This window comes from Pseudorasbora parva, chromosome 11, assembly GCF_024679245.1.
Source record: "Pseudorasbora parva isolate DD20220531a chromosome 11, ASM2467924v1, whole genome shotgun sequence".
Classification (NCBI taxonomy): domain Eukaryota; kingdom Metazoa; phylum Chordata; class Actinopteri; order Cypriniformes; family Gobionidae; genus Pseudorasbora; species Pseudorasbora parva.
The window spans coordinates 42,537,711-42,551,117 of NC_090182.1; the positions used below are offsets into that span (position 1 = coordinate 42,537,711).

General features: G+C 38.1%; 1 protein-coding gene across 1 annotated transcript; it reads left to right on the forward strand.

Moving 5' to 3' along the window:
* The first annotated feature begins 1,185 nt into the window (after window positions 1-1,185).
* stc2a (stanniocalcin 2a) lies at window positions 1,186-12,849 on the forward strand. The gene is made up of 4 exons (XM_067458006.1): window positions 1,186-1,867; window positions 3,971-4,113; window positions 6,248-6,459; window positions 11,103-12,849. Exons 1-4 carry the CDS (start codon window positions 1,729-1,731, stop codon window positions 11,437-11,439), a joined length of 831 nt encoding a protein of 276 aa, XP_067314107.1. The 5' UTR covers window positions 1,186-1,728; the 3' UTR covers window positions 11,440-12,849.
* Window positions 12,850-13,407: the final 558 nt, after the last annotated feature.

Sequence of the window (13,407 nt, forward strand, 5' to 3'; positions counted from 1 at the left end):
CCTTTACTTTAGTCCCACATCCATGAGGATGGCCTGCATCTGATTTGAGACATATTTCTCATTTGCAAAGGATTTGCATGACTTGTAGTGAATCCCATTAGTATTACCATAAACCATGGTTATAAAATGTTATAATTAGAAGAATTGGTGATTGATCGCTGGCGAAAACATTTCTTGAATGGACTTGCATTCAATATAAAATGAGGCTTAATAACAAACAACTAAGCCTTGATTCAGTTGTGTCTATATGCTGTGTATGTGTGTGTGTGTGTGTGTGTGTCAGAGTCAGATATGCACACATGTCTATATGCCTTTTGTGTTGCTTTGTCTATGTATGGCAGCTGCCTAGAGGGGGTGGTTTGAATGATGCAATCCCTGCCGTCCATTAGCAAATTTGTCCCATTTTCTGCACTGTGTGGAGTTGGCAAATTGTTACAGCGGGACTATATAATTAGCTCTGAGTTTTCAAAAACTGCAATATAAAAAGTCACATTATCATTATGTCGTCATAATGTTCATGTGCTGGGTCACCAATACACCAGTAGCGAGCAGAACAGAATGTGCCATTCCCTGTCAATACCATATTTGATTTACTCACTCCTTTATACAGCTCCTTGATGTTCTATATTAAGATCACTGAACATGTTCTGTACATTGTCATATAATGTGTACTTATCCCAAATGCTTGTTTTACTATATTCCATGTATGTATAGCTTTATATCGATCCACATAATAAAGAGTGGATCAAGATTATTTAGTTGCTATCTATTTAATGTTCATGCAGCATGAAAGTACAAACTCTGAAGCTCAAATATTAAATATGAAATTGTAATCAGCAATATAAACACCATTTTAATTTCTGTTTTGTTGTATTTAATGGCAAAAGTACTTATGAGACATTATAGATATTGGTACAGTAATTGATCAATTTTTACGGGAGAGGATATTGTTCTGATGTTTGTTCTAGATTGCAACTAAATAATCTCAATAAATTATGTATAGATTATTTGGATAGATATAAAGCTATAATAGAACACATACATGGAATATAGTAAAAATGCATTTGGCATAAGTAAACATTATATGATAATGTACAGAAAAGGCTCAGTGATCTTAGTTATAGTACATCAATTAGAATGGAGTAAGTTTTATATATATATGGCATTGCAATGGCACATTCTGTTGAGTGCATAGAAATACCATTGCATAGCCCAGCTATCACAGACACGTTACACTTTTATGTCTCAATTTATTCAAAATGTATGGATTGTAATTGGAACATATAGCTAATAAACATCTTCTCTTCTATCTGAGCAATATCCTCTCCCGATCGATTACCGTATCAATATATATATGGTATAGTCTGAAGACTCCATAAGTGATCGTGTCCTTACACCAGTCTGATGTCTCATAAGCACTTGTAGAGTAAATACCCACCCACTCGTACACATTTTACAAGCTTAGTTTTTTGGCAAGTAGAGACAACTTTCGCCAGACACACCCCTAAAACTTGGACGTGGTGGTCTGCGTCTCTGATTGGTCGGGAAGCACGACTGACAACACCTGCTTAACTCCTTCATCCAAATTGACACCCGGACTCTAGGAAATATATCCAGCATCCATCCCTTTCCCACTCTCACACGCGCTCTCTGTCATCTCGACCAGTATCCACGCCAGATCCCAGGCTGACAGCCTGCTATTGTTAATCGAGCAAACTGAGTGTAGAAATGTTGATCAGATTTGCACTAGCCTTGCTACTTGTCTCCGTCTTGGGGGAAGTGGTAGGAACGGATAATGTTGATGTTCACGAGAGTCACCCCGAGAAACCGGCCAGTCAGAAGGGACGTCTCTCCTTACAAAATACAGGTAAGAGAATCTAAGTGTTGTCGACCTGCGAGGCGTCTCGCGAAACCCGAAGTGAGTCTTGTGTGTGCGGGCACGTGCGCGATTTCAGCGCAAAATGCACATTCTCATCACGCGCTGCGCGGCGCTGCGTTTTCCGATTACGCCGTAAATCCGGAGCACACGTAGTAGAGAAATCCAATATCTTCGTAAACTATTAATAGCATGGCTCAAGGTATGCGAAGATATTCGGTGACATTACTGTCAGGTTCGCGTGTGTGTCTTATTTTCGAGCGCAGGGTGGATTTGTGTTGACATGCATCCTCTGCCCTGCTTATATTTGATTATCATTAAGTGGCGATTCAAAGTGCTCGCGCGATCGCTATAGAGGGCATCAAGACGTGCGCAACTTTTGTTGCATTGCGCGGACAAGCAAGTTAAACCTGTAATGTGGATCTGAGTGATGCAATGGTTCTACATGTTGCACTAGAGGTGGGTCAAACTTAACCTTTCTCACGGTAGTACGCCGATCCAATCCTGTGCAAACATGACAATGAACCGAGGCAGTCAAATCAGGGATCAGTGGGTGACAACTTTTGCAAGGGATCTGGTTAATTTCACGCAAGATCAATGTCCACACAAACGCAAGTCAACAGCTCAATTTACCTGTGCACGGTGCACCTCCATAAACAGATCCACTGCAATGCATTTAGACTGGATGAAAAAAGATGTATTCATGAACAAGACTATTAAAGCGTGCTGTTTTGTCCAACTCATACAATCTTTTGGTGAAATAGCTATAAATACTCTTTTAATTAGAATATTTAGGTAAGTGATATTTATTATTTAGATATGCTATTTCATTTAGAAAATACTATGAATTTGAATCTTTCTCTAAAAACACTGCCTAATCGTATGTTATGCTAATATTTGTGAAAAGGAAGAGAACCATGATGTCTCACTGTCTTCTACTGTGTTGTGTTAATGTGTTTGGCAGTCAGATTGGCTCCAATAATGCAATGAAAGAGAGAGACAAACAATCAAGTCTGTATTTTATTTGAGGGTCAAAGTAGCAATTGCGAGATCCTTAGAAATAACATTTTACAATGGTGCAGTTTGTAATGTGATTGCTGTGTGAACTGCTTGCCTTTAGCTTTGGCTTTATACCGACTCAATGGGTTTAAATGTTACATTAAATTGACTTACCTATTTTTCTTATGTTATAGTAAATAACTTTTTTTCTTACAGCACAGAATGTGTTCATTTTAAAATAAAAGCCCTTTATAAATTGGCTATATGTGTCATCTTTTTCCCCCTTAGTTGCCGTTGTACAGCAAAAATGTTTAATTAGCGTAGTTCAACGCAGGACAAACAGGCAGCATTTCTCTTACTGCTGACACGGCTAACAGACACATCTTAAACTGTTTTATAAAAACTGCTGATGTGGTCATGAAAATACTCCTGGATGTCTGTCTGTATGAGTTGATCTAATGTATCAAACATGCATCAGCGCATTCACACTCTCTAAACCAGCAAGTACACTTTCCTTTGAATATCAGCACGGTTATTGATGATTTAGAACCACCTTTATTTGTTCCTATTAAAAGTCAAAAGACGCTTAATGCTGCCCTTTAATTCTGCGTTGCAGATATAAGTGGAATTGCTGAGAGTTACTAATTCATAATCATATTTTCATATGCTATTTGCCAATCTCTATTGTCCAGGTTATTTTCTAAATCTCCAGCAAGGTAAAGCAATCTCGTCCTGCCCTACATACGGTTAACCTTGCTTTCCCACATCTCAGGCAGTTACTGCAAGATGCCTCCCAGTTTGTATACTTTAATAGCATACCTTAATTACCACAGCGCTCTCTCTGCTAAATTTGTCCCCTAAATACAGTTCTTCAATTTTCACAGCAGAAACAAAGCCCGAAAATAGGCCTCAGCATTCATGTGTGTGCATGATGTAAAGGGTTGTCAAGCAACTTTATTTCTTATATAAATATAGACCTGCTGTACAGATTGTTTTGGAATATGATGTCCAGAATCGAGTTGTAATCTGCATTGCATTCATATAAATTCTTTATTTAGCTCTAAGGAACGTGTATTCTCTTTCTAATCTCTACAGCTGAGATTCAGCATTGTCTTGTGAGCGCGGGAGACGTGGGCTGCGGTGTGTTCGAGTGTTTCGAGAACAACTCCTGTGAAATCCGCGGCCTCCAGGAAATCTGCATGACATTCCTGCACAATGCTGGCAAGTTTGACTCGCAGGTAAGCACATGGGTTTCATGTCCCTCAGACTGGAGGTCTTCTCGGGTCCTAAAATCCATACCCGGCTCGAATTGACCCTAATCAATTCTTACCTGAACCGTGCATAAATTAATTATTTTAAAATGAAAAACCCGACCCGAGACAGACCTAATAAAATTAGACCTGACCCAATGGCATTTATTTTCGAACCCGACCAGCCCGCAGTCAGTCAGGAAAAATCCTGGAGCAGACTGATTTGGCCATCATTTCATTTATTTTTTTACTTAATTATTATTACTTTGTTATTGCCTGCCTGATGGATTCAAGTTATTTCTAGGCCCTGTTTACACCTGGTATTAAAAGGTTAGTTCACCTAAAAGATGGTATTAACTCATGATTTACTAAACCCTCAAGCCATTCTAGGTGTATATGACGTTCTTCTTTCAGAAGATAATAAAATGTCCTGGGTGCTCCAAAATGTATAATGCCAAAATGTGAAACTCACAAAAGTGCCTCAATCCAGTATAAAAGTAATCCACATGACTCTGGGGGGTTAATAAAGGCGTTCTGAAGCTAATTGATGGGTTTGTGGAAGAATTATATCCATATTTAAAACGTTATAAAGTAAAATATTTAGTTTCCGCCAGACCGCCTTCAATTTTCAATTTGCGCAGAAAGTGTAACGTGTTTACTTTATATTTATACTTTATATTTAAATATGAATATCTTTTTTTTCGCAAACCCAAGTATTTTTATAATGGATGATTCATTTTTTTGAGCTTCAAATTTTTGGCTGCCATTATAAAGCTTGGAAAAGCCAGGATATTTTTATATAACTCCTGTTAACTGTATTTTTGTTAGTTAGTCTTGAGGGTTAGTAAATCATGGGCTAATTACTATCCCTTCAAGATGCGTTTTGGGCGATCGGATAACAAGTAGAAGAGAGAGAGACGCATTATTAGCGTTTATATTACGAGAACAATCCGGTCTAATGGATTTTTGTCTACCTCTGGAAGTGGTAGAAGGCTCAAAAGTTTTAGACCCCATTTACACCTGTATTTAATGCCGTCCACTTGTGATCCAATAGACTAAAACACATTTTAACTCTTTCCCCATCTGTTTTTTTTTTTTTTTTTTTTTTTTTTTTGTAGCCGACGGCAACGTTTTTGATCATTTTCACAAATGCTATGGCCCCCCTAAGAATATTTTGTTGTATGAATATCTGAACATGTATAATATAAAGAAAGAACAGAGCCTCTGCTTTTAAACAACAACATCAAAAACAAAATTTTACGCTTCATCCATTCTTTTTTTTATGCAAAAAGCTGAGAAAATTGCATTTTTGTCACAGACTACATCTGGATCGGATTCAGAAAGACGATTAAAACACAGATGGTGTAGATTGAGGTGTGGAGTCCATCAACACCCCCAATTCTTCACAGTCCTATCGCTCATCCCGGGTCGACATTTAATTCAGTAACATTAGGCAGTTTTGATTTGTATGCTGTTTAATGTTGATAATTGCGTTATTTTACATAAGCATGTGATTGCATATGAGATCGCTTGTTTCTGCAACTTTATTGCATGTGCTTTGATCAGGAGATTCAGTTCTCTATTAGAAGATGTGCCATAGCACCCCCTAGCCTGAAAACACAGGTGGGGAAAGAGTTATTTCCAGGTGTAAACTTGGCCATAGAATTGTTTTAAATAATAACATTTTGTTAAATGCCCAACATAGTTTAAAATAATTCCGGTCTTCTCAGGTCCATTCAGAAAAAGTGCATTTATTTAAAATTTACCCAAGACCCGAGGCCACTAATACTGAACCCGACCTGTGTCCAAAGCACTTGTCGAAGTTTTGGACCTAAAGCTGCTTGGGTATTAGGTCGGACCTCAGGTTTTCAGGTCCAAGTGGACCCGTGAAGACCTCTACCTCAGACGCATCCAGAAGATGACCCTGCAGCCGGCCCGGCCAGCTGGCATTGCCTCTAATATGGCTAGTGTTTCATAAGGTGCAGGTGGATTTGAAGCAGAGGGTTTCAACCTTGTAATGCTCAAGATGTGTGTCTGTACAGAGACTTGCCCTATTAGAACAGAGAAAGAAAGGCTATTTATGACTGCAGATCTGATAAGACTTTGTCTTAAATGCTCGCAGGGCAAGTCCTTCATCAAGGATGCTCTAAAGTGCATGGCTCACGGTTTAAGGCACAAGTTCAGCTGCATCAGCCGAAAATGCCTGGCCATAAAGGAGATGGTCTTCCAGCTTCAACGGGAATGCTACATGAAACACAACCTCTGCTCAGCTGCTAAAGACAATGTCAATGTCATGGTGGAGATGATACATTTCCAAGACTTATTTCCCAAAGGGTAGGTATCACGCTCAGCATATCAGTTTTCTGTATCTCCCTATTCTTGTTTGCACATCCTATATGGTTTCCTGTTTGTGTGCTTCAGTATTTTTTGAGGTTTTTCAACAAGGAACAAAACAGAACAAAGTCGTTATTTACAGTGTAATCCTTAAACATCATTTGTTTTTAAAACAGTTTACTTTGAATCATTTTATAAAATAGGCCAATATGATTTATTTCTAAGCTGTAAAAAATCATTAACTAATATAATTTATATAATATACCCAAAAGCCTTCATGTTGTGTGAAGACCTAATTTGTTTATACATTGTGTTTTTGTACAATTGGCCTCATTAATTAAATTTTCGGAAAAAAAATGTGAGCAAATTCATCGTAAAATGGACCTGTACGAAAACTCTCCTCCAGATTCACAAATGCTTCGTATACCATGGATTCGGTAGATAAATGTGTGTATATTAATTACAAACATTCATAAATAGGGGTGCACGTGCACGCTCATTCATAATTAGCATAATCCCCATCCATTAGTTGCAACTACGTGGATTACGTGTCCAGGAACTCTGTGGAATCTTCCTTCTGTTTTGGCTCCAGTATATTGCATACATGCTAAAGAGACAAATTGGCCATATGCCTAGCAATAAATATTAATTCATCATGTGTCCACCAAAGCATTTTTAGCCAGCTAAAAAATGTCTGGTGCTCTTCTGAAAATGGTGGCGCTTGCAATCGCTTTGTATGCGCTGCATTTTTCCAGCTGAGATACTTTGGCTGCTGACACAGAATATCCATGGTAATAATGGGTTAATAGGATCTCATTTTGAAGAATATTACTAAATTTAAAAATGCAGTAACCATTGTTCCATTGTTGTTTGTTCATTGTACAAGTAGAATGATTGGTCGGTGTAGTATTAGTCCCGCCCCTACTCCACTGTGATTAGATGGCTGGCTAAAAAGTGACCGTGAGGAGCGCTGCATATTACCCATAGACTGTAAAAAAATATGGACGTAGTGCCCGTGACGTCACCCATAGGATTCTGATAACCTGTTCTGACGCTTAAAGCAGAGACGAGCTGGGCATTGCTGTCTTGACGAGTATAACAGAAAATGGGCAAAAAGGCGGGATCTGGGCGGAGCTTAGGTGATACGATGACTATAGACGGCGGATAAATGGCTATCCACCTGTCACTCAAATTGACCACGCCCTTAATTATGCAGACCTTTAGGGCTTTATATAATTTAACGAATGAGTTCTAAAAAAATTCACCCCCTTTACAGGTGTCATGAAGGGAAAAATTGTCCAATTATAGACCAAAACCACAATTTGTACCAGACTGTAAACATGCTTTTTTCTGCTGTAAAGTTGTGTAAAACATGGGGCTCAAAGAGATTCTGCTCCCTTCTGGAGCCTGTCCCTAGTGGCCAGTCGATGAATTACAGTTTAAGTCACTTCTGTACTGCATCAAAATGCAATGTCATCCGTTCACCTAAATTCGAACACAGAGCGTTTAAATGTTTAACGCACAATTTACATGTGGTAGGGAGCAGGTGTAAATTTCTTTCGTACCAACTAACATTTTGAACATTTTCGTGAATCCGAAAACTACATCAGAATGGCTTTACGAACAATTTACACACAAATTCAGCCCATTTTGTGTAAATCTCACTCCCCTGCTTTTTAGTACCCAGAAAAACAGATGCCATATCACACTTTTGATGGCGTTTTATTAAGTGCTGAACGCTTCTGATGGCATTTTATTCCAAAACTGTCTGATTCACATTTCATTTTAAAGAATGTTGGTAACCAAACCATTTCTATTGACTTCCATTATATTTTTGTCCAAACAAAAAATATAAAGAAAGTCATAACCTCTTTCACACAGTAATCCTAGTAAATTATCATAAAATTACCATAATGACCAACCCGATCTCACGGCAATTTGTACATATTTTACAAGGTGGCTAATTTGTACCACTTGTTTTCAGGAAGGACCACCTCTAACCCCGCCCCAAAACCAACCCATCACTGGGGTCTAGACAAATCGGACGAAAACGTTGAGTGACAAATTAGTCACCTCTTAAAATACCTACAAATTGCTGTGAAATTGCTTTGGAATGACTTCCTAACCTAACAAGTTAATACACAAATATGCAGTTCACACTGCTTTTTACCAGTAACAGACCATTCACACATCAGCACCAACATACTGGTAAATGAAATCAGAAATGATCTTGAAACACTGCATCTGCATGAAGAGAAGAGCTTTACTTTCACTATCTGGTCAATTACAGTATCCAACTGCAGAGCCGCAGCACTGATGAATGTAAAAGAAGGCTGGGTCTTGAGTGTGATACGTTGAAAAAGCTGTGAGACCTGCTGCAATGGTCAAAGATGTCCATCTAGTGCATATTTACATAGAAAAACAGCCCTGAGTAACTGAGTCTTCTCCATAAAAATGCAATGATTGGCCCAAAGCCGACCTTTAACATCAGTCCGTTCGGATCTTGTACGTGCTCATACCAGTAATCTTCATTATACTGGTAATGCAGCAATTTCTCATACTGGTAAATTGGCAGAACTGATTTACCAGTTTTTTTTTAAAAGGTCCTGTTCACGCCAGATTACTAACAGCTTGGGTCAGCGCAAACACTTTTTTTGGCGTTACAAAAACTACACTGTAAAAAATGATTTAAAAAAAAAAGTTACCTGGTTGCCTTCATTTTGAATTCATTGAAATAAATTTTTTTTAGTTAATACAATGAATTTTTTTAGATTCGACAACCTTTATTAAAAGATTTTGTAAGCATATTGGGTAATTGTTTTATTTTTGATGATGCAGTGGAATGTGCCAAATAGTGCTATTTTCATGATTTATCTTTTTTTTTATGTGGTTCAGATGCAATAATATTTAGAGTAGGGCCGGGACTTTAACGCGTTAATTAAGATTAATTAATTACGTGACTTTAACGCGTTAATTAATTACGCAAAAAAATAAAAAAATTTAACCGCATTTATTTTTGCACCGCGGAACGTTTTTCAATGAATCAGTTTCGACGGACCGATTATACTGGAACACCAACTAGCGCTCCGGAGTCAAGACAACAAACCTTGGGTGCGTCTCAATCAGCTCCCTAGTTCAGTAGTCAGGGCACTGATCAGGGAGTCAAGTCCATTGACTTATGTCTTGATCAGTGCCCTGACTAGGGAACTAGGGAGCTGATTGAGACGCAGGGCATGAGTGAACATGAACGAAGAAGCTGATGAGACCGCTTTGCTCGGCCCCGTGGATGGGAAATTTTGTTTTAAAAAACGAAAGAATGGAAGCGTCGTCAAGAGCAGGGTTGTGTGCAAGCTATACAACAAGGAATTCGCGTATCACCGCAGTACATCGAGCCTCAAATATCACAAATATGCTTTTGCTAAACTTAATGGTCTGCTGGACTGAAATAAATAAACAATATTTTGTTGATTAAGCTTATGTATTCAGTCATTATTCAATGGTATACTAAAAATCCATGTGAAAAATTACTTCTCATTGTTCTCAGGTCAAATATTTATATGCGATTAAAATGCGATTAATTTCGATTAATTAATTACAAAGCCTCTAATTAATTAGATTAATTTTTTTAATCGAGTCCCGGCCCTAATTTAGAGTTTCTATTTATTAAACAAATTTCCTTCATTGTATCAACTCAAATTTTTCATTTCAATAAACTCAAAATTTTAAGGCAACCAGGTTACTTACTTTTTTAAGTTAAAGCAACAGAAAAGTTTTGCAGTGTACTATCAGGATTAATTAAGGCGTGGAACGGGGTTATTTTTGCAACTGACCTTATTGCATATGCATTAGTAGTAGTATTACTTTCAGATGCAAAATTTATGAGAGGAGAGTATTTAAATGAATTTACTAAGGTTTGCACTTGTCAATTTACTGGTGTTCGCACCATTATTTACAGCCGGAAAAACTGTCTTAAACCAGATGCTTATAGAAATTATGGACTCATAGAATTGATATCGAACTTCACCATCTGCGCTTTTTTGGAATTGCGCTCCTATGCTAATTTGCCCTGTTTGGTAAATCTGGCCCATAATCTCTTTACAGTAATTTACAGCTAATTTACCAGTAAAGACTTTATGTGTGATGAGGCCGAACCTGGTTGGTTACCAGCATTCATCAAATTTGGATGGCAAAATGTGTTTTTTAAATTTTTTAAATATAAAATCTCAAATAATTGTGATTAGATCGAATAACCACAATTAATCAATAATGGCGACAAGCCTGTTTGTGAGTCTGGGAGCTTGTTTATTAAATAAATGCCGTTTGATTTACCTCAAACTCAAGTGTTATTTTCGGTTAACAGCATGTTTCCAGGCAATTCATGTATTTTTCCATTTAAAAAGTACACGTGGTGCTGCATGAAGTTCTGTAAACGCAGTTCCTTTATTTATTCGGTCCGAGGGCCTTGAGGACCAGCTGTTAAACGTCTCTGAACATTCTCATGAGAAGTTGGTGTATGGTGACATACCCTGTCTTGCACCTTTTTTCCAGCGCTGGCCTTTGATGAACACAGCGTTAAAAACTCAAGACATTTCCGTTAGCTTTTTAAACTACAACGACTGACCGCTGTCATCCCGCTTTCTTAGGCCGTACGTTGAGCTGGTGAACATCTTGCTCGGCTGCGGAGAGGAGGTGAAGGAAGCCATTACCCGGAGCGTGCGTCTGCAGTGCGAGCAGAACTGGGGCGCTCTGTGCGACAGCCTGAGCTTCTGCACATCCATCACCGCCGCTCCAGCGCCAGGCGGCCTTGAGCGGCGTTCGGAGGGGGAGCACCCCAAGGGCGCTCGACAGGGAGACAAGGACAAACCTGGCAGGGTCGGGTTCAGTACCCACACGAGGATTCGGAGCCAAGGCCCGCGGCGCGCCAGTTCCGATGCCGTCGCCGAGCAGGAAGACTCGAAAATCAGTGACATTCGGAGGTGAAATAGCAGGATCAGCTAAATTGACCATGACACCCCAATCCTCAATTTAACAGACTCAGCAGACCTCCTGATTCAACCCATCCACCCTCACTTCTCCACACACTCATTCCAGCACTCCCAAACTGTACATTTTACAAGGGTAAATGTGGTGCGGCTTTTTTGATACTCCAGATTATTGGACAGATTGTTAATTTTGTAGAATTCAGTGCTTTTTTATTTTAGTTTAGTTCTAATACAGCATCTCTATTTCGCAAATCATATCCTCCTTAAGATTCGATCACTTTGATTTATTTATTTCATGCTTTATGCAATGTTTGAATATAAACCATGTACATATAAATGTATGTATATCTATATTTATATAAACATGTCTAAATATAGCCTCCATATTCGGTAATGATATACTATATATGTAATATAGTGCAAAGAATGCTTGCTGTTGTATTAGTTACATTATTGCACCAATTACGCATCTGACTGTAGATATGTAAGATATGTTTGTTTGTTTTGGAAATGTATGTGTAATAATTATTATTTGACATACTTGATTACTTACAAGCTGTACAGGATGGAAGTCCAGGTCTAGCACATACAACGCTCTGTGCTTTTTAGAAGGAAAAGTCATTTGACAAAAAATAACATCCAGTAACAAGCTTATTGTGCCTTGAGATTATAACCCCAAAATAAACTGTGGAACCCAAGCAGACGCGTTATAGTCAAACGCCCAAACATAACAGGCCCCTCTATTATTATAGTTGTGTTCAGCATTACATTCAGGTTTCTGTCTCAAAGAAGCGCCCTGATCATATCACTTAAGGCTGTGTATGCTGCATTTCTAGGCTTTGCCCAAACGGATTAGTTCAACACAGGAACAACTTCAGCTTACAGTGTCTCATGGAAAGCAGGCCTGCCTGTATTCTGGCCAAATCCACAGCCAGCCACTTGTGTTTCCAAGTAAAAAATAGCAGCTTTCTCCCAGAGCCACTGAAAAGAGCCAGAAGCTGGAAATGTAGTCGGCTGGCCATAGACCCAGGAACTAGGTTAAGTCTACACTAGAAGCTCAGGGTATTACTGACAATAATATTGAAATGAGAGAATCATCGCTTACTAGTTTGGGCCCTTGCCACGTGATTGGTTAATAAAATGTTTGGAGCTGACTGTTGGTTTAAGAGTAAGCAACGGCTTGTATAGATCTGCTATTCATCAGCCTAAAGATTACAGTAGTTACTTTGACCAATCTTTAATTCGCTCAGGTATTCCAGTGAACACAAGGGCAAAATGTCATCCACTTTGGGTTTAATCCTGGAAAACGGAAAAATCTGTGTACGACTATTACATGGAATGATGGGTTCCTTATCACTACAGATAGCATGTGTTCAAATTGTTTTAGAAAAATAAATACTAAAGCTCATTTCTTACTTGGTGTCTTTTTAAAAAGAAAATTATTTGTTATCGGCTGTCATGATTGAGTAATGTTATTTTATATAATATATTTTATAGTCAAATATTTAGCATTTGTAAATATGTGTATGTATGTATGTATATATATATATATATGTATATATATATATATATATATATATATATATATATATATATATATATATTAGTGCATTTTTTTTATTTGTAAATTATATATAAAATATGCAATAATCATATATATATATATATATATATATATATATATATATATATAGGCATAACATTATGACGACCTTCTTAATATTGTGTTAATCCCCCTTTTACTGCTAAAAATAGTCCTGACCCATCGAGGCATGGACTCCACTGGACCCCCTGAAGGTGTGCTGTGGTATCTGTCACCAAGATTTTTGGACTTGTTTGTTCAGCACATCCTACAGATGCTGGATTGGATTGAGATCTGGGAAATCTGGAGGCCAAGTCAAACCCTCAAACTCATGCTCCTCAAACTATATTCCTGAACCATTTCTACCTTGTGGCAGGACACATG

Excerpts from the sequence above, each read along its gene's own strand:
- stc2a (XM_067458006.1), top strand. The coding sequence starts at position 1,729 with ATGTTGATCAGATTTGCACTAGCCTTGCTACTTGTCTCCGTCTTGGGG. Across the intron at positions 4,114-6,247 it reads CTGGCAAGTTTGACTCGCAG|GGCAAGTCCTTCATCAAGGA; the intron begins GTAAGCACATGG and ends AAATGCTCGCAG. Across the intron at positions 6,460-11,102 it reads CAAGACTTATTTCCCAAAGG|GCCGTACGTTGAGCTGGTGA; the intron begins GTAGGTATCACG and ends CCGCTTTCTTAG.